Raw genomic sequence first — 27,167 nt, 5'->3', positions numbered from 1 at the left:
AATGTAACTCTGCAAAAACAACATTTTTATTCCCACAAGGTGCCGGAGCCGAAGCCCCCCCGTGGCCCACAGAGAGGCCCCTGGTGGGGAAGGCAGACCCCCGCAGCCCATGGTGTACCGCGTCGGAGCAGATCTCCACACTGCAGCCCATTCAGGAACAGCCCAGGAAGGTTGGCACCCCACAACAGAGCAGGGGGGAAAGTGACCGTGAAGGAGCAGTGGAAACAAAGCACCACGGACTGACGGCAGCCCCCACTCCCGGCCCTCCCCCGTGCCATTCAGAGCAGGGAAGAGGTGGAAGAGAGTGGATGGGGGAAGGTGCCCCCAGCTTGTTTCTTTGTTTCTCATCACTCCAGCCTGTCAGCAATAGGTAATAAATTTTATTGATCTTCCTATGCTAAGTCTGTTTTGCCCGTAACGATAATTGTAGAGTGATCCCCACTGAGGTACACTTGAGGAGCCCTTGAGGTACACTTTTTCATTTATCAGGGAACTAGCTTTCTGAGAAGCCCCGACTCCCCTATTCTGAATTTATAACAGCAATCTCTCCTCCTTCTTCCACTCCGGATACTCCTATTTGAAGTGGCTGGTCTGGCCACACTTAAAACATCTTCTCAAAGCCTGTCCCTGCTAGGATTTAGGCTGCAACACAGGTAGCTTTCCTTGCCTGCCATTCCTTCATCTCTCTTCCTCTCCTTTCCATCCTGGGCCCTCTATCTCCCCCTCTGCCTCACTACCCAGTACACTGTGAATACCATTTGTTTTGCTCTCTGCTTTTCCTTCTCATCTCCCCTCCTGGCGTGCACCTTCATACTACCCACACTGTTCACTCCATCCTCCCACCTTCTGGAGCTTTTTCTGCATATCTGGCCAGGCTTTAATCACAAAATGAACTTTCAAGAGCCCTTGGGCTACCGGGTCCTCAGGATTCATCCACGAGTACTTTCTAATTCTGACCCCGAGTCTCTCATATGATTTCTATGTTGTGGGTTGTTATTATTTCAGCTGGATAAGCGGATATTTCTGCTCTATCGGAGTTACTCTCGGTCTGGGGGGGGTGTTAGTTCTTTCCCATTCTTGCATAGCTGCCTGGCAAATCATTCCCCTCCTAAACATTCTTCTCCAGGGAATAACATACTCAAGATTGACGTTTCCCCCCCAGGAATACAAATTAGGCCTTAGAAACGGATTTGACTGTTCTGCTAGGCCCTCAATTAAAGATTTCCATTTCCTTCTTAAAACTCCTAACCTCTCTGCTCGTAAGGGGGGAGTGGCACCGGCCCCGCATCAGCCCTGCACAACCCCGAGGCCCCACCGGGACTCCCCCACCTCCGCTCCTGCCGCTCCGCGCTCCCCGGCGCGACTTCTCCAGGGACAGCATCAATTGCAGTCCCTGTCTCCCCTCCTGGAGCAGCTGCTGCTGCCTCCGGTGCAATATTAGGATTACAGGGAGCATAACTTGATTCCTCCTCTGAAAACGGAACCTTATTGTTTACATATAAATTTCAAGCCTGAATTTTTATCAGACCCATACTTTAGCCAAAATACTGAAGTTCCTTTTATTGGCTTTTTAGGCCAGACGATTATATAATATCAAACCATTTTTTAGTTCTGTATTTTTTTAATCTTTTTCCCTAGTTTTTGGGTTGTTTTTCCAAATCCTTATCATTCTCTCCAAAGGGCTATCTTTAGGCGCAATTCCGGGGTCTCCAACCCCACCCTGCTGACTCTTGGAACCCTTAATCCCCATCTCTTCCGGACATGCTGCTGTGGACTTTACCACCCACAGGGTACCACACGCCTTCACAGAATCACAGAATCACAGAATCACAGAATCGTCTAGGTTGGAAGAGACCTCCAAGATCACCCAGTCCAACCTCTGACCTAACACTAACAAGTCCTCCGCTAAACCATATCACTAAGCTCTACATCTAAACGTCTCTTAAAGACCTCCAGGGAGGGTGACTCAACCACTTCCCTGGGCAGCCCATTGCAATGCCTAACAACCCTTTCAGTAAAGAAGTTCTTCCTAATATCCAACCTAAACATCCCCTGGCACAACTTTAGCCCATTCCCCCTCGTCCTGTCACCAGGCACGTGGGAGAACAGACCAACCCCCACCTCGCTACAGCCTCCTTTAAGGTACCTATAGAGAGCGATGAGGGCGCCCCTGAGCCTCCTCTTCTCCAGGCTGAACAAGCCCAGCTCCCTCAGCCGCTCCTCGTAAGACTTGTTCTCCAGACCCCTCACCAGCTTCGTTGCCCTTCTCTGGACACACTCGAGCACGTCCATGTCCTTCCTGTAGCGAGGGGCCCAAAACTGAACACAGTACTCGAGGTGCGGCCTCACCAGAGCCGAGTACAGGGGGACAATCACTTCCCTAGACCTGCTGGCCACGCTGCTTCTGATACAAGCCAGGATGCTGTTGGCCTTCTTGGCCACCTGAGCACACTGCTGGCTCATATTCAGCCGACTATCAACCAATACTCCCAGGTCCTTCTCGGCCAGGCAGCTTTCCAACCACTCATCTCCCAGCCTGTAGCTCTGCTTGGGGTTGTTGTGCCCCAGGTGCAGGACCTGGCACTTGGCCTTGTTGAACTTCATACAGTTGGCCTCAGCCCATCGGTCCAGCCTATCCAGATCCTCCTGCAGAGCCTTCCTGCCCTCGAGCAGATCGACACACGCACCTAACTTGGTGTCATCTGCAAACTTACTGAGGGTGCACTCGATCCCCTCATCCAGATCATCGATAAAGATATTGAAGAGAACTGGCCCTAGTACTGAGCCCTGGGGGACACCACTAGTGACCGGCCTCCAACCAGATTTGACTCCATTCACCACAACTCTTTGGGCCCGGCTACCCAGCCAGTTTCTAACCCAGCGAAGCGTACGCCAGTCCAAGCCCCGAGCAGCCAGTTTCTCGAGGAGAATGCTGTGGGAAACGGTGTCAAAAGCCTTACTGAAGTCAAGGTAGACCACATCCACAGCCTTCCCCTCATCCACCAAGCGCGTCACTTGGTCATAGAAGGAGATCAGGTTCGTCAAGCAGGACCTGCCTTTCATAAACCCATGGTGACTGGGCCTGATCGCCTGCTTGCCCTGCAAGTGCCGCGTGATGATGCTCAAGATAATCTGCTCCATGAGCTTCCCTGGCACTGAGGTCAAACTATCAGGCCTATAGTTCCCTGGGTCTACCCTCCGGCCCTTCTTATAGATGGGTGTCACGTTTGCATGGGCATCACGTTTGCGATGTTCACCTAGGATTAGGACAGAGGTGGGGTGTACTGCTGAGCACCTCACTTCACCGTGCTCGGGGTACCGTACACCTAAGGGCCCAAACCCCCAAGACTCTCTTTCGCTCGTCTCTCTTTCTCTTCGTCCCTCTCCAGCCAAGGGGACCTCGTTCGTCCCCTCGCGGGACTACAGAACCTCGCGGATCGGGACTCCACACTCGCTTCGCACGGAAAGTGCGTCTCATTCACACTCCACACAAGAGTCTCCCCAAACCCAGCCCGAGGCAAGATACGGTAAAGTTTCCCTTACCTCGGTCCGTGCACAGCTTCCCGGTCTGGGTTTTCAGCAGTAATCCCCGTGCCTGTTCCCGATCCGGGCTGAACTATATCTGGGCTGTGTCTGTGTATGTCAGTGCTGGCCTCCCTTCTCCCCAGAGCTTCGCAGAGCCTGTCTTCAGATTAACAGTCTCGGTCCTTTGCCGGCCATACCGAGACAACCCGCCACCCCCGACGGGACCGCTGAAATCAGTGGGGTGCACCTTCCTGTCTGTGGTGGCAAGAAATGTTCGGTAGGCAACAAGATCCCGGATGAGCCCCCAAATTGGGAGAAACATCTCAAATAATTTTCTTCAGACAGGCTCTTCTGTGAAGCTATTTTATTCGCGATTGCAATGGCGGGCGTCCTGTCAATCAGGAGCGCATTATAGTAAACAAATCATAACCTTTTATTCCCTATAACCATACGCCTGATCTCCTCCCCTGTTTCCTCATTGGCTGAGTACTACAGGTTCACAAGCTACTCAACCCTCCTCTATACCATATATGTACAATTTTTCTTTTTTTCAACCCTTTAATTTCTCCTTTCTTATGTTTTGAGAACTTGTGATCTTTGTTTTACTGTTCCCACACTGCTCATCCTGTTTTTCTCAGTCTTCCACCTTATTTTGGAACAGTGAGGCCTTCTGTCCACTTATCTACTTAGCATTTCTCCTTATTATGACTACACAACTACCTTGGAATACAGAAAAGTAATTCTCTACTGCAAAAACACAACTTTGTTTCTCACAATTCTACATAGAGCGGCTCAAGATGACACTTCCTGGGGATTTAGAAACGTCTGGGAGAAACTAACTTCGTGGTTACCTGAATAGAATTGGCTGAAACAGCTATCTGTTTGTATTATAATAATAATAAAAACTTTGTATTATAATAATAATAAAAACTATTTGTTTGTATTATAATAATAATATAATAAACATTGTATATGTGTCATCCCCCATGACATCCGAAGAAGAATATTGTGCCTTAATTTTGGAAAAACTCAAGAGTGCAGTATGTGAAGAGGTGCAAAAACAACAATAGGAGTAAGAAAAGAAGAGGGGGGAATTGTGAGAAACAAAGTTGTGTTTTTGCAATAGAAGGTGTTTTTGCAGTGGAAAATTCCACTAACCTTGCATATTCAAAAGTGATTGTGCAGCATAGCAGTGGGGAGTATGTGAAGCAGATAAGGGGAAGGTCCCACTGTCCCAAAATAAGGAGGATAGCTAAGAAAAACAGGATGAGCAGTACGAAATCAGGAAAAACAAAAATCACGGGCCCTCTAGTCACGAGAGAAGGAAAAAAAAAAAAAGAACAAGGAGAAATTAATGGTTGGTCAAATAAAATTGTACATATATGGTATAGAAGTGCATTGAGTGCATCCTGTGACTAGCGGTGTTCCCCAGGGGTCGGTGCTGGGTCCGGTCCTGTTCAACATCTTCATCGATGACCTTGACGAGGGAATAGTGTCTGCCCTCAGCAAGTACGCCGATGACACAAAGCTGGGAGGAGTGGCCGACACGCCAGAAGGCTGTGCTGCCATTCAGCGAGACCTGGACCGCCTGGAGAGCTGAGCAGGAAGAAACCAAATGAGGTTTAACAAGAGCAAGTGTAGAGTCCTGCACCTGGGAAGGAACAACCGGATGTACCAGTACAGGCTGGGGGATGACCTGCTGGAGAGGAGCTCTGAGGAGAAGGACCTGGGGGTCCTGGTGGACGACAGGTTGGCCATGAGCCAGCAGTGTGCCCTCATGGCCAAGAGGGCCAATGGGATCCTGGCGTGCATTAAAAGGAGCGTGGCCAGCAGGTCAAGGGAGGTGATCCTCCCCCTCTACTCTGCCCTGGTCAGGCCTCACCTGGAGTACTGTGTCCAGTTCTGGGCTCCCCGGTACAAAAAAGACAGGGATCTCCTGGAAAGAGTCCAGCGGAGGGCCACAAAGATGATACGGGGCCTGGAGCATCTTCCCTATGAGGAAAGGCTGCGAGACCTGGGTCTGTTCAGCCTGGAGAAGAGAAGACTGAGAGGGGATCTCATCAATGTGTATAAATACCTGAGGTGTGGGAGACAGAGGGATTTGGCCAACCTCTTCTCAGTGGTTTGTGGGGACAGGACAAGGGGTAATGGCCACAAGATGGAGCACAGGAAGTTCCGTACCAGCATGCGAAAGAACTTCTTCACTGTGAGGGTGACGGAGCACTGGAACAGGCTGCCCAGGGAGGTTGTGGAGTCTCCTTCTCTGGAGATATTCAAGGCCTGTCTGGACGCCTACCTGGGCAACCTGCTCTAGGGAACCTGCTTTGGCAGGGGGGTTGGACCCAATGATCTTTCGAGGTCCCTTCCAACCCCTACAATTCTGTGATTCTGTGATTGTGTGAGTAGGTTGTGAACCTGTAGTACTCAGCCAACGAGGAAACAGGGGAGAAATCAGGTGTCAGGTAATAGGGAATATAAGGTTATGATAAACTTTTACTGCGCACTCCTGCTTGCAGGATGCCCGCCATTGCAATTGCGAATAAAATAGCTTCACAGAAGATCCTGTCTGAAGAAAACTATTGAGATTTTTCTCACAGTCCCGGTTGTCGAGAGAGAAAGTATATAAACTGTACTATGTAACTAGTAGGCGCGCTCCTGCTTGCAGGACGCCCACCATTGCAATCACGAATAAAAATGCTACTTCACTGAGATCCTCGCCTGAGCCTATGTTATTGGCTACAGAGCGTTTCTCAGAGTTTGTACACTGGGAGTAGGACATATCCTCTTCGAAATATTGGAACTCTCACAACAGTTTCTCCTAAGCATTCTCTTTGAGTTGGTGGACCTCTTCAGAATGTTTCTACACATCTGAGACACAGACCTGTAGAGAAGAAATATTTTTTTTTGTATTGTTGGAGTTGGCCAGCTAATTCATCCAGCGTGTGTTCCTCTCTGTCTTTCCAGGTCATTACTGCCAATGAGTTGGCATATGGTGATGGTACACTCCGTATAAACTTCATCCACATGGTTCTCATGCATTTAACTTCAACTGGACCACTGGGGATCTGTTTTTTGTCTAGGTCATAAATCATAAGGTCTTTTTTTTTGTCTAGGTCATAAATCATAAATCATATGTCATGTCATAAATCATCTCCAGCATGGCTAATTCCCGCAGGTCCTGGAGGCCTTTCTCCATGGTGGTCTGGTCCACTTGCCTGGGTGACATGTAACATCTTCCTTGAAGGGATACCTTTCCTTCATGCCTGACAGGAGTCACCTCCAGAGGGTGAGGGCTTGTGCCCCTGTTCCAATTGCTTTGTCATTGCCCACTTCCCTAGAAAGGGATCCCAGATGCTTGGCTTCATTGCCCTCTAATTCCAGGCTACTGGCCCTGTTATCCCAGCATTGGAGTAGCCAGGTGTCAGTGTCCAGCTTACCCCAGTTTACTCACTGGCAGTGCAGCATGAGAAGCAGAAAAGGCCTTGACTCATTATAATCACTGCTCAGCAACATCAGTGTGTTATCAACATTATTCTCATCCTAAATCTAAAACACAGCACCACACCAGCTACTATGAAGATAATTAATTCTATCCAAGCTGAAAGCAGGACAAATATCTAAGAGTGTCATTTGGCTTAAAAATCCCTGAACCCTTTTTCCCCTCAAATAGGAGGATGATGTGTATATTAACATGTAGCATTTCCTTAAACAAGGGGATTTCACTGACCATGACCTTCCTGTGCACAGACCTCCCCAGTTTGTCATGTAGCTCTTTTAATCTGTTTAATAGTTCCACATCCATCAGATCCTTCACTGCTGTTTATGTTGTGAGACTCCCAACAAAATAGATTATTGTTTCTGTTTTCTTGATCAATTAAATAGTACTTTTTGTTTATAGTTTTGGAATGAGGGATAGGCTGCAGGGCTCTGCATACCCCACCCCCAACAACTTTTACAATAATGATAGCTAGTGTGATCAAAACACAGATCCCTTTTACTTTGCAGGAGAGTACTGACACGGTCTCAAAATTTCAAAACATTCATACTGTTTAATCATGGGAGAATATAGAGTCATGCATATGGACAGCTTCAGGATGAAGCTAAGCCTAATCACCAGGTTCAAACAGCTGATGTAAATAATCAGAAATTTGATCTATAATCCAATCAAATTTTTCATAAAATTCATAGTGTATCTGTCTAAATAAAATGTTTATACTTATTTGTACATGTATATTTCTAGATAAGTATACATTGTATATAAATGTATATATTTTATATCCGAGCACTTCCTGGTCCAAATAAACCAGGCAGCCAGTCAGGGGGAGATCTTAGAACACGTGAGTATGTGTTGAGAAATGGCTGCCAGCCAATCACAAAGCAATACGAAAACACGTGGGGAATGATGCTGTCAGCGGTGGCAGCCTCCTCATATGAGGCCGCACCTCGAGTACTGTGTTCAGTTTTGGGCCCCTCGCTACAAGAAGGACATGGAGGTGCTCGAGAGAGTCCAGAGAAGGGCAACGAAGCTGGTGAGGGTCTGGAGAACAAGGCTTACGAGGAGCGGCTGAGGGAGCTGGGATTGTTCAGCCTGGAGAAGAGGAGGCTCAGGGGAGACCTCATCGCTCTCTATAGGTACCTTAAAGGAGGCTGTAGCAAGGTGGGGGTTGGTCTGTTCTCCCACGTGCCTGGTGACAGGACGAGGGGGAATGGGCTAAAGCTGTGCCAGGGGAGGTTTAGGTTGGATATTAGGAAGAACTTCTTTACTGAAAGGGTTGTGAGGCGTTGGAACGGGCTGCCCAGGGAAGTGGTTGAGTCGCCATCCCTGGAGGTCTTTAAGAGACGTTTAGATGTAGCCCTTAGTGATATGGTTTAGTGGAGGACTTGTTAGTGTGTCCTGGTTCCAGTTAGGACAGAGTTAAGTAGCTCATAGTAGCTGGTAGGGTGCTATGTTTTGGATTAGGATGAGAAGAGCGCTGATAACATGCTGATGTTTTAATTGCTGCAGAGCAGTGCTTACACCAAGCCAAGGACTTGTCAGCTTCTCGCTCTGTCCTGCCAGCGAGCAGGCTGGGGGTGCAGCAGGAGCTGGGAGGGGACAGACCCAGGACAGCTGACCCAAACTGGCCAAAGGGGTATTCCATACCATCTGACGTCATGCTAAACAATATATAGGGGTGGCTGGCCGGGGTGGGGGGGCGGCTGCTCGGGGATAGGCTGGGCATCGGTCAGCGGGTGGTGAGCAATTGCATTGTGCATCACTTGTTTCTTACACATTATTATTGTTAATACTATTACCATTATCACTATTATTATTATTATTGTTATTATTATTTTCCTGTCTTAATAAACTGTCTTTATCTCAACTCACCGGCTTCACTTTCCCGTTTCTCTCCCCCCATCCCAGAGAGGGAGGGGGGAGGGTGAGCGAACGGCTGTGTGGTGTTTAGCTGCCAGCCGGGTTAAACCACAACATAGTGTTAGGTCAGAGGTTGGACTGGGTGATCTTGGAGGTCTCTTCCAACCTAGATGATTCTGTGATACAGTGAGAGGGGTCTTCCTTTTCTGATGTGCTTTTGGGTACACTGGTAGGGGTGGCTAGTCCTACCAGCCAATTACATGGCAGTATAAAAACACATGGAGCATGACATTGTCAAAAATGGTGGCTACCAGCCACAAAATGATGGCTGAAACAACATGGAGGACCGTGTGTAATTACAGTGGAAGGGATGTCCTGCTTTGACATAATTCTGTGAGAAACTAAGTTGTGTTTTTGCAGTAGAGAACTAATTTTCTGTATTCCAAGGTAGTCGTGTAGTCATAATAAGGAGAAATGCTAAGTAGATAAGTGGACAGAAGGCCTCACTGTTCCAAAATAAGGTGGAAGACTGAGAAAAACAGGATGAGCAGTGTGGGAACAGTAAAACAAAGATCACAGGTTCCCAAAACATAAGAAAGGGAAACAAAAGGGAAAAGGGAGAAATTAAAGGGTTGAAAAAAAAAAAAGAAAAATTGTACATATATGGTACAGAGGAGCGTCAAGTAGCTTGTGAACCTGTAGTACTCAGCCAATGAGGAAACGGGAGGAGATCAGGCGTCGGTAATAGGGAATAAAAGGTTATGATTTGTTTACTAAAATGTGCTCCTAACTGGCAGGACACCCACCATTGCAGTTGCGAATAAAACAGCTTCACAGAAGATCCTGTCTGAAGAAAATTATTTGAGATTTTTCTCACAATTCTAAGGTAAACAGGAAAGGCTGTCTGGTCCTGCCAGCCAATCACAGGGTTTCCTGAGAATATGTGGGTATGATGGTGTCAAGAAATGGCCATCAGCCAATCACAGAGCAGTATGAAAACACGTGTGTTATGACGTCTAACAAAATGGCAGCTCCTTGCCATAAAATGATGGTTAGAGCAAAATAATAACCCTGTGTGTATGTAGGGAAAAGGTCTTCCTGGTCTGATGTACTACTGGGTAAACTGGAAGTGGGTGGCAGGTCCTGCCAGCCAATCACAACAGACCATGTGACCAGAAGAGGGAGACTGACTTCCAGGGTAAATGGCCCATGAGGTTAGTGAAGGTAGGGAATTGGGATCTGTAACTTCTTATCTTGTGCATTAGCTGCGTATATAATATTGGCACTCTGCTTATTGCAAAAGCTGCTGGTGTTTTACATGCTACAAAACAGCAACCACTCTGTAACAAGGGCTTAGAATAACCTTGATATTATTTAAAATGTTTGGTCTAGCTTCAAATTTGGTATTACACAATAGTTTCAACTATTACAAGAAAATATTCAAATGCAGGTTCATGATTTGTGATATAGAACAGAACTCTTGAGAGCAGAGCTCTTAAAACATTTAGATTTGGATAACTTGATCAGTTTGAGAGAGAAAAAATGGAAAAATAAGTTGAGATGTCTATTATTTTCCCTTTGCAGAGATTTTGTGATCAGAACCAAAGCTGAGTATAAGTCTACCTGTAAAAATAAAATTATATCTACTAGTAGCCCTAGATAGTAATTTCCACCTCTCTTACTATGACAGGGATAGGACGGTCAGAACACTGTTTCATTTGAAAAACACTAACTTCCCTGGCATTTTCTCTTTTCAAGGTAAATCTCACAGAACTGTGATTTTCAAGAGGTATGTCAACAGACAAATGTTACCCCCCCACCCCCCTGTTGCCCCATCCCACTTCCTCAAAGATCAGGAGTTTCAGAGCAATGGAAAATGGGCACAGTTCCCTACTAAGATCATTTTGCTATGTGCTCTTCTTATACTTGTTTTCACATATATACTGCCTGAGAAAAGCAATATTCCTCTGTAAGTTGTAGGTCTTTAGAAGATCTGTTCTCCTAGCCTAGAAACCAGAGATTGCAAGGGTATGTAGGAGTATCATTATCCATTATGGGGTTGCAAAGCTAAGAGTCCATTCTTCTGAGATGCAGGAGGATTGCCTCTGTGATTCTAATCATATTTACCAGAAATTTCTTCCTTCAAGGCTTCTATGACTGTTTGCCTTAGTTATTGAAGTTCACCCCTACTACATAGGTCTACAGACAACAGATAGCCCTTAGAATACAATTTTCTTGGATTTTTTATTTATTTAACAAATCTACCTAAAATATCTATATGTCTTATGAAATTATAAATGCAAAAATACAGCAGAATTGCTCTAGATGGCAACTTTCTATTTTAAATATTGCTTATTTTATCACTTCTTTTCTGTTCCCCAGGGGTCGGTGTTGGGGCCCATCCTCTCTAATATCTTTATTGATGATTTGGATGAGGGAATTGAGTGTACCCTCAGTAAGTTTACAGACGATACCAAGTTGGAGGGGAGCATCGGTCTACCAGAGGGTAGGAAGGCCCTGCAGAGGGACCTGGACAGGATAGGTCGATGGGCAGAGGCCAATGGGATGAGGTTAAACATGGCTAAGTGCCGGGTCCTGCACTTTGGTCACAACAACCCCATGCAACGCTGCAGATTTGAGGTAGAGTGGCTTGAAAGCTGTGCAGAGGAAAAGGACCTGGGGGTGCTGATAGATGCTCACCTGAACATGAGCCAGCAGTGAGCCCAGGTGGCCAAGAAGGCCAACAGCATCCTGGCTTGTATCAGGATAGTGGAGCCAGCAGGACCAGGGATGTGATCATCCCCTTGTATTCTACTCTGGTGAGGCCGCACCTCGAGTACTGTGTTCAGTTTTGGGCCCCTCACTACAAGAAGGACATCGAGGTGCTCGAGCGAGTCCAGAGAAGGGCAACGAAGCTGGTGAGGGGTCTGGAACACAAGTCTTGTGAGGAGCAGCTGAGGGACCTGGGGTTGTTTAGTCTGGAGAAGAGGAGGCTCAGGGGAGACCTCATTGCACTCTACACCTACCTGAAAGGGAATTGTGGGGAGCTGGGGGTCAGCCTTTTCTCGCAGATAGCTGGTGATAAGACTAGAGGGAACGGCCTCAAGTTGCGCCGGGGAGGTTTAGGTTGGAAATGAGGAGACATTTCTTCTCAGAAAGAGTAGTCAGACATTGGAACAGGTTGCCCAGGGAGGTGGTACCATCACCATCCCTGGGGGTGTTTAAGGAAAGGTTGGACTTGGTACTTCGGGACATGGTTTAGTGGGTGACATTGCTGGTAGGGAAATGGTTGGACTAGATGATCTTGGAGGTCTTTTCCAACCTTAGTGATTCTAATGATTATTAACTTGACTGCCAAATGGCTGGCCATACTCTCCTTCAAGAGCTAACCCCAACATCACTAAAGAAAAAAACGTCAAAATAATGGCTACACATTTTACTTGACTCAGTCATAAGAAGCTGACTGTAGATCCTATTTTGGAGAGTACTTAATCTTATAAGATCCTGGGACTGTCAAGAATACTATGAGTTTCATATAAGCTACTTTTCTTACACAACAAATGGAACATCATGAAACTAAAAAAAGGAGATTGTTTCTTGGGTAACCTCAACATGTAACCCAAGGAGCAATGATGAAAGTAAAAAGGTACTTCTACCCTTCAAAACCACAGCTTCAAAAGAAGGGAGTGGTTTTATACCTCACCTTGGTTTGTCCAATAGCATTGGGCTGTAAGTAAGCCGTGCTTCTGAGGAAGTAGGAAACTTTAGTCAGGGAGAGAGGATTTTAAATAAGTCTTCTCAGGTGAACATCCTCATTTTAAATTAGTAGTTAGAGAAGACACATACACCTTCCACCATCTTACAGCTGTCATTCCTGGTAGTATTTTGTGTCTTGTTTGAGAGTGGAGGCATGTTCTCACCTGTGCTTTGGAAGGTAAGGAAGGCAGGAAATGCCTAGTTTGGGAATCCCAGGATGACAGGGTGTGGAGCACAGTTCTGAGCATCTGGGTATTCCCCTGAAAGTGCAAGCTTACCTCCTCATGAAAGAGGGGTGCACTTTGAAGAGTCTTGGGATAAAGTGCAGCATCCACAAAATATTTTGGCAGAGGTGTTTTTAGAGATAGATGGGGAGCAATCTGACAGAGGGGGAAAGGAGGCTCATCAAAGTATACTACTTTGCATAATGTGATCCTAGATACGTCTGCTATTCCTAGGTACAACTAGATAATGGTAATAATTATTACAATGGAGGGTTTGAAAGGCAACAAATTTTTGAGTGAATACAGAATAGGAAGGCTTACTGACATATCTTTACAGAACATGTTTTCAAGGATACATTTGTGAAAAACAGTTTTAACAAACTTTTCTCAATCAATTTGGCAAAAGCTCAACTTCAGTTGAACTCTATACAGCTTTACTGTTTTTATGCACATACTTCTTGAAATTTATGCAGCAAGTACCTCATCCTTATCAGTATGTCTGCTATCACTAAATCATCCACCCCATTCAGTAGCAGTCCCCTATTTTCCCTGTTCAGCCTTTTACTATTAATGCAATAGTGGAAGTTGCTGTTGCTCTTCATATTCCTTAAAAGTCTCAAACTGAGCTTTAACTTTCCTGATACCATCCCTATATACCTGGACAATGTCTCAATTCTTCCTTTGTAGCCTGTCTCTGATTTCATCCTCTGTATGCTGCCTTTTTGTGTTGGAGATCCCTTATTAGTGCCTTATACTTAAGCAAATCATGCTATACTTCAGCAGAGTGTAGTTCTATTTACCTGAAAGTTTTATCTCTGATAGAAGCTTTTGGGTCTCAGGAGTCATCCCTCTGACAAACAAACAAAGTCAGCATTACAAGGCATGTCAGGCAAAAATAATTTTTCTAATGATTTCAGTGGTGTATTTCCTATAAAGCCATACCTTCCAATTCTAGCTGTTTTCTTCAGGTTCAGAGAGACCCATATGTGTCCTAATATACTGTAGCCTCAGAGTATCAATAGAATGTGGTAGAAACTGCATTTAAGCAAAGCTGAACTATTTAGACCATTTATCTAAAGCAGCTTTGAATTTTACGGATCTTCTATTCCTAAGATATGTTCACACAAACATGGTATATTTATCTTCCATTTCCCAGAAATACTACCTTAAAATATTAATTGCCTTTAATTTATTATGACAAAGTAATCATTATCCTATACCTACTAACAGCATTTTAAAACTATAAATTACCCTGTTCTACTCCCACAGTGAGCAGAAAGCCTGAAATAACAAGTTTAATTCTTTGATTTATTTTTCCTCTTCATATGTGCTCCAGGCTTGCACAACCTTCCAACTCCATCTCTCCATAGAAATATAACCTTTCTTTCTGTCTTTTACCTATCCAGGTCAGGGTAATCAACATCCTGGAAGATTTATGTCTGTGGTAGACAGTCTATTGTATCTATGCCATTGTTGAAGTCTGATCTGAACTCTGGACATGCAAAAGTATAGAAATGCTTAATTTTTAGGCTCAGTGACATACAAGTTTGCAAATACAAATCAAAGTTTGGATTTCAAGTTCATCCTATGGCTATAGGTGGTCACAGGCAATAAATAAGAGCAAGCCCTCAAAATGTAAGCACTGAGTTAAAAGATGAGTCTGAAAAAGTCAGCAAACCTTCAGGCAAACCATACAACAAATTTGTGGTATGTGGGCTTTAGCACATACCACAAACCTTTTCCTACTTCAGCTGTCCAGAAAATATGTCTCAAGCTGATATCTTTGTTTACTAAAAGCAAATGACTCTCTATAGTAAATACTCAAAAGTTAAGAATTTAAATCAACAAAAGTCACAGAAAATATAATTTCTTTACACTGTAATCTCACAAAAAAAAAAAAAACCAACAATCCACAAAATCACCAAGCACAGGATTACCCCAGTTTTAGACTGGTTTATCACTGCAAGTAATTTGTTAAGTCAGCCTATTTAAAAAGGAAAAAAAAAAGGTAGCCAACTAGTACCTTAATATTTGTTTAGGTATGGAATTGTAAGTAGACATCAGCCAGTGAATCCCCAAAATTGTTAAACAAACAAACAAAAAAGTGTAAGAATTTTTAAAAAGTTGCTGCATTTGCAAATTTAAACAGAACCATTAATTGGGTGCAGATGTGTCTGTTATTATGGCAAGGGGCGAGATTAAACTCTATTCCCTTTATATCACTGCATGTATAGCCCTACCCAATGCCCTATTCTTATGATAGGGTTGAGCTGTTGAAGGCGCACACGCCTCCTGCTTTTCTCCCCTTGGAAGAGCAGACCGTACTCTCTGACTACACGCAAAATCCCTGTCCATTACTGTATAGTCCCCGACGGATGGGGTTCGATGACTGCGGGCGGCTGTAATAGTACCACGAGCCACTTCGCATGCGCCCTACCTCCCCCCAGTTGTTTCCGCGCGTGGGCGTACAGGCCTTAGCAGCGGCTAGGAGGAGGCGGAACCAGTCAGTTCGGGTTTTTCTCTTCTCCCTAATTCTCTCTTTGTTTCGCCTGCCTTTCCTCTTTTCATCTAACTCTTGTGCTCTCTTTACGTATCCCTACTGCGGAAAGAAAGGGGTGGTGGTGACGCTGCTAGCTCCACACCTCGTCCACCGCTCTCCCAGGAACGGTCCGGAACCATCTGCAGCGCCTACAACATCCGCTGGGGGGGGTTCTCGCTCCGCCCCCCCCACTCCTGTTCCTCCGCCCCCCGTAGCAGGTATGCGAGCACTGAGGAATGGGGGGGAGGAAGGGAATAATGGGCTTGGTTCTTAAGAGCTGTTAGGGTGGTGGCAGTGTGTGTAGAGGAGTGATATTGGGGATACTTTAAGCTTTCCCGCAGCGTTTCCGCTGCTTTCCGCGAGACGAGAGGTGGTAGGGAGTCTCTCGCTTACCATGGTGTGGTCTCCTCCCTCTCGGTTCCTGGTATGGTGGTTGCTGTGGAGGAAGGCTGTGGGCTGGGCTGGTGGTCCTCCCCACTCAACAGAGCAAACAAAGGAAACGATACGATGAGGCTTCTGTAGCCCTCGCTGGGAACGAGGGGGGTTGTGTGGGGCTTCGCGGCGGTTGATGTATCAATCGTGATTCGGAGGTTGGTGTGAGATCCGGGCCCGGCCGGGAGTGCACTGGTCTCCACAACTCCAGCTTGGCGTCCCGCTTGCATTTTCATTTTTTAACTTAACCCGGCAACCTCTGCGTCTTTTGTGTTCCGGTGTCCTCGGGGGAGAACGGGGAAACAATTGAAAAGTATCACGCATTGAACACTTGGTAGTGTCTTCCCTTTTGTCTGACTCACTGAGCTGGATTTATTCATCATTGGGAAATGTCTGTTTTTGGTCTATTTTCTCCGCATTTACTTCATCTTATTGTCTCACCTAGAGCACGTATGCCAGAAACATCCTTGCTGTTCTTGTGTGTGTGTTTTTTTTGGGGGGGGGAGGGGGTTCTGCCGGAGGGTGTTCAGATAAATAAGTATTTAGGTTAACTAGCCAATTTAGCCTGATCATTGACTCAATTCCAAGGTGTTTTTATTGATTTAAAGTTAGCTTGGATTTCTATTCCCTTTATTATTTTAAAATAAGTGTTAGGGTAACTTTAAGTGCATTCATTATGTGTTTCATGAAGCACATACATGTTAGGATTCAATTGTAGATTACTGGAAGTGGCCTTGGTGTACAGAAAAGAGCTTAGTTAATCGTTCAAATAGTCTTAATATCTGCTGTTATTAAAACTGACTGTCAGCTTAGTTCTAATTTGGAACTAAAAATATCTCTTAGTTACGAGACCTCATTAACCTTAATAATAAGGTATTTGTGTTCCCATTTTAGTTTCACTGGGTAAATTTGTTAGCAACTATGAAGGCCAGTGCTATAAGTTACTGTTTGAGTTAACATAATGAATAAAAGACAATAAATAGCTCCTTTTTATGTTGGGAATTCAGGGTTAAATAGGAACATCCTTAGGGCTTAAGATTTCTTCCTTTTGGGGGTAGAAGAGAAGTTTAATTTTTCTTTTTTTTTTTCCAAAGGGATTTGGTTGTAACCACCCAATCAGAAGTTGGGGGGGTGTATTTGTGAGCCCATGAGACAATGATAATCTTAAGCTTCTGATCACAACCAGTTCTCTCACCTTACTGTGAAATAGAGATGAAAATGGCTGTCTGACATGACTATATCATGATGATGCATTTTCTTGATTGAATTTAAGTATCTGCACTTGTTTTTCCTCTAGAAAGGAAGCTGTAGTCATGTTAATTCTATTTTTTTCTCTATTACAGTGGGCGTATGCTCAGATGCTTCAGTTCTGTGAGTTGTTGGTGTTGGCAGCCTTCAGAGAGATAAATAGAAGCTGATTTCTGCCTGGTGGCGGAACTCAAAGAGGAGGTAGAGAGGTTGGGGGCTATTAGGGAGTGTGAGCGGGAGATAGACTGGTGGAGTGACTCCCTGCAGGGCCTGAAGGAGAGGTACTGGGGTGAGACACCCCAAATGGGGATGGACCCCCTGCCCTGTCGCTGTCGGGCAGAGGGAGGCGACCTAGAAGTTGAGGAGGGATGGAGACAGGTCCCTGCTCGACCTTTCAGGCAACGCCCCCCCCCTACCGGCCCCACCTTCCCAGGTGCCCTTATGCAACAGATTTGAGGCCCTGGAGCTTGAGAGACTGGTGGGTGAGGACGAGGTAGAAAGTCTACCCAGGAGGATGCCTAGGGTGAGGAAGTCAACTCCACGCCTCAAGAGTGCCTCCACTAAGAAAGACAGAAGGGTGATCGTAGTAGGCGATTCCCTTCTCAGGGGAACGGAGGGCCCTGTTTGTCGACCTGACCCTACCCATAGGGAAGTCTGCTGCCTCCCTGGGGCCAGGGTCAGGGATATTGCCAGGAAGCTTCCTAACCTGGTTCGCCCCTCTGACTACTACCCTCTTTTGATAGTCCAGGCTGGCAGTGATGATATTGCTGAGAGAAGCCTGAAGGCTATCAAACGGGACTTTAGGGGACTGGGACGGTTAGTGGCTGGAGCAGGAGTGCAGGTGGTGTTTTCGTCTATCCCTGCAGTAGCAGGGAGGGGTACAGAGAGGACACGGAAAGCCCACCTGATTAACACGTGGCTCAGAGGCTGGTGCCAACACAGAAATTTTGTTTTTTTTTGACCATGGGGCGCTTTACTCGGCACCCGGCCTGATGGCCGCAGACGGGTCCCTATCTCTAAGGGGAAAACGGATCCTAGCCCAGGAGCTGGCAGGGCTCATTGAGAGGGCTTTAAACTGGGAAAGAAGGGGGATGGGGCTGAAAGAAGGCCTGTTGGAGCTGTGCCGGGGGGAACAATGGCAAAGCCGGGGAAGAAGGCAATGGCCCGACTGAAGTGCATCTACACTAATGCACGCAGCATGGGTAACAAACAGGAGGAGCTGGAGGCCATCGTGCAGCAGGCAGGCTATGACTTGGTTGCCATCACTGAAGCGTGGTGGGACCGCTCCCATGACTGGAGTGCTGCAATGTCTGGCTATAGGCTCTTCAGAAGGGACAGGCAGCACAGAAGGGGTGGTGGCGTGGCTCTCTATATTAGAGAGTGTTTTGATGTTGTGGAACTCGAGGCTGGGACTGATAAGGTTGAGTCCCTATGGGTTAGGATCCACGAGAAGGCCAACAAGGCAAGCGTCCTGGTGGGGGTCTGTTATAGACCACCGAACCAGGATGAGGAGACGGATGAGGAGTTCTACAGGCAGCTGGCAGAAGTTGCGAAATCATCAGCGCTTGTTCTCATGGGGGACTTCAACTTCCCAGACATATCCTGGAAGCACAACACAGCCCAGAGGAAGCAGTCTAGGAGGTTTCTGGAGAGCGTGGAAGATAGCTTCCTGACGCAGCTGGTTAGAGAGCCTACCAGGGGAGGTGCCCCGCAAGACCTTCTCTTCACAAACAGTGACGGACTGGTGGGAGATGTGGTGGTCGGGAGCTGTCTTGGGCAGAGTGACCACGAAATGGTAGAGTTCTCTATTCTTGGCGAAGCCAGGAAGGGGACCAGTAAAACTGCTGTCTTGGACTTCCGGAGGGCTGACTTTGAGCTGTTCAGGACACTGGTTGGCAGAGTCCCTTGGGAGGCGGTTCTGAAGGGCAGAGGAGTCCAGGAAGGCTGGGCACTCTTCAAGAAGGAAATCTTAATGGGTCAGGAGCGGTCTGTCCCCACGTGCCCAAAGACGAGCCGACGCGGAACTAGACCGGCCTGGCTGAGCAGAGAGTTGTGGCTCGAGCTTAGGAGAAAAAGGAGGGTTTATAATCTTTGGAAAAGAGCGCGGGCCACTCAGGAGGACTATAAGGATGTTGCGAGGCTGTGCAGGGACAAAATTAGAAAGGCCAAAGCTCATCTGGAGCTCAATCTGGCTACTGCCGTTAAAGATAACAAAAAACGTTTTTACAAATACATCAACACAAAAAGGAGGACTAAGGAGAATCTCCATCCTTTACTGGATGCGGGGGGGGAAACTTAGTTACAAGAGATGAGGAAAAGGCTGAGGTGCTCAATGCTTTCTGTGCCTCAGTCTTTAGCGGCAAGACCAGTTGTTCTCTGGATACCCAGTACCCTGAGCTGGTGGAAGGGGATGGGGAGCAGGATGTGGCCCTCGCTATCCACGAGGAAATGGTTGGTGACCTGCTAGGACACTTGGATGTATGCAAGTCGATGGGGCTGGATGGGATCCACCCGAGGGTACTGAGCGAACTGGCGGAGGAGCTGGCCAAGCCGCTTTCCATCATTTATCGGCAGTCCTGGCTACCAGGGGAGGTCCCAGTCGACTGGAGGCTAGCAAATGTGACGCCCATCTACAAGAAGGGCCGGAGGGTAGACCCAGGAAACTATAGGCCTGTTAGCTTGACCTCAGTGCCGGGGAAGCTCATGGAGCAGATTATCTTGAGTGTCATCACGCGGCACTTGCAGGGCAAGCAGGCGATCAGGCCCAGTCAGCATGGGTTTATGAAAGGCAGGTCCTGCTTGACGAACCTGATCTCCTTCTATGACCAAGTGACACGCTTAGTGGATGAGGGAAAGGCTGTGGATGTGGTTTACCTTGACTTCAGTAAGGCTTTTGACACCGTTTCCCACAGCATTCTCCTCAAGAAACTGGCTGCTCGGGGCTTGGACTGGCGTACGCTTCGTTGGGTTAAAAACTGGCTGGATGGCCGGGCCCAAAGAGTTGTGGTGAATGGAGTCAAATCTGGTTGGAGGCCGGTCACTAGTGGAGTCCCCCAGGGCTCAGTGCTGGGGCCAGTCCTCTTCAATATCTTTATCGATGATCTGGATGAGGGGATCGAGTGCACCCTCAGTAAGTTTGCAGACGACACCAAGTTAGGTGCGTGTGTCGATCTGCTCGAGGGCAGGAAGGCTCTGCAGGAGGATCTGGATAGGCTGGACCGATGGGCTGAGGTCAACTGTATGAAGTTCAACAAGGCCAAGTGCCGGGTCCTGCACCTGGGGCGCAACAACCCCAAGCAGAGCTACAGGCTGGGAGATGAGTGGTTGGAAAGCTGCCTGGCAGAGAAGGACCTGGGAGTACTGGTTGATAGTCGGCTGAATATGAGCCAGCAGTGTGCTCAGGTGGCCAAGAAGGCCAACAGCATCCTGGCTTGTATCAGAAGCAGCGTGGCCAGCAGGTCTAGGGAGGTGATTGTCCCCCTGTACTCGGCTCTGGTGAGGCCGCACCTCGAGTACTGTGTTCAGTTTTGGGCCCCTCGCTACAGGAAGGACATGGAGGTGCTCGAGAGAGTCCAGAGAAGGGCGACCAAGCTGGTGAGGGGTCTGGAGAACAAGGCTTACGAGGAGCGGCTGAGGGAGCTGGGCTTGTTCAGCCTGGAGAAGAGGAGGCTCAGGGGCGACCTCATCGCTCTCTATAGGTACCTCAAAGGAGGCTGTAGCGAGGTGGGGGTTGGTCTGTTCTCCCACGTGCCTGGTGACAGGACGAGGGGGAATGGGCTAAAGTTGTGCCAGGGGAGGTTTAGGTTGGTTATTAGGAAGAACTTCTTTACTGAAAGGGTTGTGAGGCATTGGAATGGGCTGCCCAGGGAAGTGGTTGGGTCACCATCCCTGGAGGTCTTTAAGAGATGTTTAGATGTAGAGCTTAGTGAGATGGTTTAGTGGAGGACTTGTTAGTGTTAGGTCAGAGGTTGGACTGGGTGATCTTGGAGGTCTCTTCCAACCTAGACGATTCTGTGATTTCAGAGGCCCCTGTTGACAAGGCTTTGTGTGTAAGCCTCTAGCTTGGCCTGTTATACTGGAGCCTTATGACACGTGGAAGCTAATTCACCTCAATTTTGTGACCCTGTGGTGGTTTTACTCAGCTGTGCAGCTGAGCTCTACCACAACTGCTCTCTCACTCCCCTCCCCCCCAAAAGGAAAGGGAGAGAAAACATGATGAAAAGGGCTCAAGGGTTGTGATAAGGACAAGAAGATCACTCAACAACTATCTTCAGGGGCAAAACAGACTCAGCATAGGGAGATGAATAAAATTTATTACTTATTACTAACAAGCTAGAGCAGTGAGAAACATACAAAAAAAAAAAACACCACACCTTCCTTTCATCCACCCTCTTGTAATTCCTTTCTCTGAGTGGTGTGGGAGAATTGTGGTTGCGGTCAGTCCATAATGCTTTGTTCAAAGTCATTCTCTTCCCTCGATCCAGCGTGGGATCCTTCCCACGGGACACAGTCCTTCCTGAACTGATTCTGTGTGGGCTTCCCACAGGCAGCAGCTCTTCAAGAACTGCTCCAAATATGGGTCCATGCCATGGGGTCCATCAAGAGCAAACTGCTCCAACATGGGTCCCCCACATGCAGCAGCTCCTGCCAGGTCACCTGGTCCCATATGGCTTCCTCTCCACAGAGTACAAGTCCAGCCTGGATTATACTCCAGGCTGGGGTTCTCCACAGGCTGCAGCCTCCTTCAGGTCAGATTGACCTGCTCCTCCATGGGTTCATCCACAGGCTGCAGTGTGGAAATCTGCTCTGCTGTGATGCCCATAGGCTACAGGGGGACAACCTGCTCCACCACGGTCCTCTCCATAGGCCGCAGGGGAACTTCAGCTGGAGCACCTCCTCCCCCTCCTTCTTCCCTGACCTTGGTGTCTACAGGGCTGTTTCTCACTCCTCTCTCTCCCAGCTGCTGTTGAGGAGTGGTTTTTTTTTTTCCCTTTCTTAAATATGGTCTCACTCAGGCGCAACCAACATCACTTATTGGCTCAGCTCTGGGCAGTGGCGTATCCCTTTGGAGCTGTCTGAAATTGGCCCTTATCTAACATGGGGCAGCTTCTGAATTTTTCTCACAGAGGGCACACCTGCAGCCCCCTGCTACCAAAACCTTGCCATGTAAACCCAATACAGACCCAAGTTTCTGAGAAGTTTAGAAAAGCAGACATGTAATGGTATTAGCTAGTTTTCCAGGGAAATAGAGTAGCTCATGCTGGGCCTTAGCCTTTCTGACTTTTTTTTCTGTGAATATGCTGGTAACTTCCTTGTACTCTCCCTGAGTTGCCTGTCCCTTCTTCCAATGGATATAAAGCCTTTTTTTCTCCCGGACGCTCAGCAAAAGTTCCCTGTTCAGCCACGCCGGTCTTCTTCCACACCAGCTCGTCTTAAGGCACACAGGAACAGCCTGCTCCTGCGCCTTTAAGACTTCCTTCTTCAGGAGCATTCAGCCTTCCTGGACCCCTCTGCCCTTCAGGACTGACTCCCAAGGGCCCCTCCCTACCAGCATCCTGAACAGTTCCAAGTCTGCCCTCCGGAAGTCCAAGACAGCAGTTTTACTGACCCTCCCTCCTGATTTCACCAAGAATAGAGAACTCTACCATTTTGTGCTCACTCTGCCCAAGACAGCTTCCGGATACCACATCTCCCACCAGTCCTTCTCTGTTTGTGAGAAACAGGTCTTGCGGGGCACCTCCCCTGGTAGGCTCTCTAACCAGCTGCGTCAGGAAGCTATCTTCCACGCTCTCCAGGAACCTCCTAGACTGCTTCCTCTGAGCTGTATGGTATTTCCAGCATATGTCCGGGAAGTTGGAGTCCCCCATGAGAACAAGTGCTGGCGATTGCACGACTTCTGCCAGCTGCTTGTAGAATGCCTCATCTGTCACTTCATCCTGGTTCGGCGGTCTATAACAGACCCCCACCAGGATGTCTGCCTTGTTGGCCTTCCCGCTGATCCTTATCCATAGGGACTCAACCTTATCATTCCCAGCCCCAAGCTCCAGAACATCGAAACACTCTCTAATAGGGAGAGCCACGCCACCACCCTTCCTTTGTTGCCCATCCCTTCTGAAGAGCTTATAGACATCCATTGCAGCACTCCAGTCGTGGGAGTGGTCCCACCATGTTTCAGTGATGGCAACTAAGTGGTAGTTTGCCTGCTGCACAGTGACTTCCAGCTCCTCCTGTTTGTTGCCTATGCTGTGTGCATTAGTGTAGATGCACTTCAGTTGGGCCATTGCCCTCACCCCCAACCCTGGCATTGCTCCCCCAGGGGTCATTTCTATCGAGCCTCATTTCATCCCCATCCCCCTTTGTACCTAGTTTAAAGCCCTCTCAACAAGATCCTGCCAGCTCCTCGGCTAGGATCTGTTCCCCCCTTTGAGGCAGGTGGGACCCATCTGCAACCATCAGGCCAGGTGCTGAGTAAACCTCCCTCTGGTCAAAACCCCCTAAATTCCTGCAATAGCACCAGTCTCTCAGCCATGTATTTATCAGCTGGGCCTTCCAGGTCCTCTTACTATCACTCCCTGCCAACTGAAGGAATAGAGGAAAACACCACCTGTGCACCCACTCCATCCACTAACCACCCCAATCCCCTGAAGTCCCTTTTTATAGCCTTCAGGCTTCTCTCAGTGATTTCATCGCTGCCAGCCTGAATTATCAGTAATGGATGATAATTGGAGGGGCAAACCAGGCCAGGAAGTTTCCTGGTAATGTCTCTGACATGGGCCCCACAGAGGCAGCAGACTTCCCTACAAGTAGAGTCTGGCTGACATACAGGGCCCTCTGTTCCCCTTAGAAGGGAGTCACCTATGACAATTACCTTTCTTTCCTGGTGGAGGCAGTCTTGAGGCATGGAGTCGCCTTCCTTGCTCTAGACAACCTCTTGGGTGGACCTTCCCCCAAGTTTTCCCTTACCTGTCCCTCAAGCTCCAGAGCCTCACATTTGTTGTGTAAGGGCACCTGGGGAGGTGAGGTGGGTAGGGAGGGGGTTTGCCCTTTCCAGGGTTGCTCAGGGAACTGGTGGACTCACTATCCCTGGGGGTGTTTTAGGAAAGTTTGGACATGGTGCTTAGGGACACGGTGGTGGGTGATATTGGTGGTAGGGGTATGGTTGGACCAGATGATCTTGGAGGTCTTTTCCGACCTTTATGATTCTATGAAGGATCTTGTGGTGGTTTTACCCTGCTATGTAGCTGAGCTCTGCCACAACCGTTCTCTCACTCCCCCTCCTCAAAGAAAAAAGGGGAGAAAATACGATGAAAATAGCTCGAGGTTTGAGATGAAGACAGGGAGCTCGCTCACCAATTATCATCACGGGCAAAACAGACTCAGCATAGGGAGATTAATATAATTTATTGCCTATCACTAGCAGACTAGAACAGTGAGAAATTAAAAGGAAATTAAAAACACTTTCCCCCAATCCACCCTCTTCTACATCTACCCCCGGAGCGGCACAGGGGAATGGGGAATGTGGGATGTGTTCAGTCCATAATGATTCGTCTCCACCACTCCTTCATGGTCACTCTCTTCTCTTGCTCCAACGTGGGGTCCCTCCCATGGGATGCCATCCTTCCTGAACTGATCCTACATGGGCTTCCCACAGACAGCAGCTCTTCAAGAACTGCTCCAGTATGGCTCTGTATCGCAGGGTCCATCCTTCAGGAGCAAACTGCTCTAACATGGGTCCCCCATGGGCGTCAGTGTTGAGAGTTCTATCAGAATAAATGTAACCTTGTTTTGTAGTCCTGAAACAACGGTATAAATCATTGAAGTCCTACGACCACCAGCAAGGAAGCAGATTTTAATTACTTTTTCCTCCTGCTTCTGATTTACTTTGATCCCAGAAATCTAGTTTAACTAGACAAATGCTGCCATCCATTACAGTTGTTATACTATTGAGATATGTTTACAACTTGTAGTGTGGCTTTTTTTTTCAAGTTATTAAAAAGTATTTCTTTAAACACTAGAATTAATTACCTTTTGGTATGTTTGAGTTTTTATGAGCATCAACAGTCAAATATCCCTTATTGTGTCCGCTTCTAAATTGGAAGACAGTAATCTAGAGTTTTCACTAAAATATCTCTAAGTGCCATAGGCAGTGTTTCCACTAAATCTAATTTTTTGGAGCACAAGTGCAATATTGTTCTGTGCTCTCAACTTGTAGTAGACTGCTTGATTACCGTGTTCTAGTTTCATTGCCCTTGGGATCCAAGGATTTAGTTGCTATTATCAGTTTTTTCTATAAACCTTGCTTTGCAGAGATTAACTACTAGTGAGGTTGAAGTATTTTTATTCCTAAAGTTTGTAGTTGGTGGCAAAGATGAGGGTTAGCATTGCCTACCTTTGGGAGGTGCAGAAGTCTGTCTATAACATTAAGACAAAAGATTTAAGTGGCTTTTTGGTAATACATAGGCTGTGTAAATTAATGCATTCTAATGGTCTAAAACTGTCTTATTTTTCTTGGAGGAGTAAGATCTGGTCTAAACTTATTTCAGAAATTATTTTTAATGTTTGGCCTGTTGTACCCATGTTGTTGCCAGTTAACATTCACTATTGGGCTTCATGTGCAATTTAAGCAGTTAAAGACCTTGTTTTGGAAAATTCTAAAGGCAGGAATGCAGTTTTAAAATAACTGTTGCCTGTACTTCAGTGACACAAAGTTGATCTTGCTATACAACCCATCTAGCTGCGTGTTTTGTTTTTGTTTTTCTTCCTACCTTGTAAGTGCTCAGAGGTTGATAATAAAGATTTTGTTGTCTGATGAATTCAGTTTGGTCATAACCTGCACATGCAGCTCAGTGTCAAGTATATTGCTTCTTAGTATTACTATGACAAGTTTTTCCTTCTCTTAGAGATTCATAATGATGTTACTTACCAATACAATTGCAATATTGGATGATATATTAGCATCTATATATCCCTCTTTTAAAAATGATGATATCACTTTTGGGGGCAAGGTAAGCAGATGTACTTTAATTTTTATAACTCTGTAATCCATGTTGGTGAAATGCGGTTTCCTAATGCTTTTCTTGGTTTTATTTACAGCATCAAGATGGCTCAGGAGACAAACCAGACCCCAGGGCCCATGCTGTGTAGTACAGGATGCGGATTTTATGGAAATCCTAGGACAAGTGGCATGTGTTCTGTTTGCTACAAAGAATATCTTCAACGTCAGCAGAATAGCGGTATAATCAGCCCAACGGGTAAAGGTTTGAGTCTTTGTTTTTAAAATAGTAGGTAATGAGAGGAATTACAGAATATATTTCAGGAGTTCTGATAGTTGTGTACTAAAACTATGTATTTCAAAAGGAATAATGCTTTAAATCACAATTAAAAAAATTCATTTTTTGCATAATATATTCTGGCCCATTTGGTGTTGAGCCTTTAATTTACAACTTCCACTAAAAGTGTGTTCTTACACAATCCTCATGTTTTGGTCATTAGCAATATAGCCTGTCTTTAAGAAAATGCTGTAGAATGAATGGAAACAGTTTATAAATCTATGCAAAGCTACTTGACTAACTTGTATTCTGGAGTTTGTTTATAATCAACTTCTCAAATCCCTTTTATATAGGTACAGCTAGTGGTTCAAACACTCCTACCTCAGACTCTGCATCTGTACAACGAGCAGATGCAAGCTTAAACAGTTGTGAAGGAGCTGCCAGTAGCACATCTGAAAAATCAAGGTAAGATGAAGGTATTATTTTCAGGTTTGAATGAAATGTGAGCAAATAGCAAGTTAAAGTAACGCTGCAGTAACACTATGCTATTACAATGAGTTTCTGCAGAGGAAAAAGGGATGGGGCAAAAGACAGTGCCTTATGGATATAAATGAGAACTGATTAGTGGTTGGTGTTGGACTGTTGCATTTACAAGAACATTTTTGGTTTATCTGGAGAAATATTTGCCACAGATTTCCTATTTTCTTATAGGGAAACTAAAATAGATTGGAAGATGTGTTTTAGAGATGGTAGAAGTAGAGGTCAGGAACAGGTAGTCTATTGATGGATTTTGACAGTTTGAGCTTTTATTATGAACT

At 46.6% G+C, this 27,167-nt stretch overlaps 2 protein-coding genes across 15 annotated transcripts in view; both read left to right on the top strand.

The window, feature by feature from the left end:
* Positions 1–395, top strand: part of LOC310888791 (dymeclin-like) — a 105,360-nt gene extending 104,965 nt beyond the window's left edge. For all 9 annotated transcript variants that reach the window (XM_083815871.1, XM_083815870.1, XM_083815868.1 and 6 more), the window contains one exon: positions 40–395. In XM_083815871.1, the coding sequence (XP_083671997.1) occupies positions 40–243 (204 nt within the window). In that variant the 3' untranslated portion in view covers positions 244–395. The remainder of the gene's footprint in view (positions 1–39) is intronic.
* Positions 244–27,167, top strand: part of LOC310888792 (AN1-type zinc finger protein 5-like) — a 56,016-nt gene continuing 29,092 nt past the window's right edge. The window contains exons 1-4 of one of the 6 annotated variants that reach the window (XM_083815883.1): positions 263–370; positions 15,471–15,618; positions 26,174–26,337; positions 26,703–26,814. In XM_083815883.1, coding sequence (XP_083672009.1) covers positions 26,181–26,337; positions 26,703–26,814 — 269 coding nt within the window. In that variant the 5' untranslated portion in view covers positions 263–370; positions 15,471–15,618; positions 26,174–26,180. Of the gene's footprint in view, positions 371–6,074; positions 8,158–8,343; positions 8,415–9,000; positions 10,096–15,470; positions 15,619–23,222; positions 26,086–26,173; positions 26,338–26,702; positions 26,815–27,167 lie in introns of those variants that run through there. The other 5 variants (XM_083815882.1, XM_083815880.1, XM_083815878.1 and 2 more) reach the window with 5 other exon arrangements.

This window comes from Anser anser (assembly GCF_964211835.1).
Source record: "Anser anser genome assembly, chromosome: W".
Classification (NCBI taxonomy): Eukaryota; Metazoa; Chordata; class Aves; order Anseriformes; family Anatidae; genus Anser; species Anser anser.
Note: the sequence above shows the minus strand (reverse complement) of the source record. Positions and strands in the feature narration are given on the sequence as shown.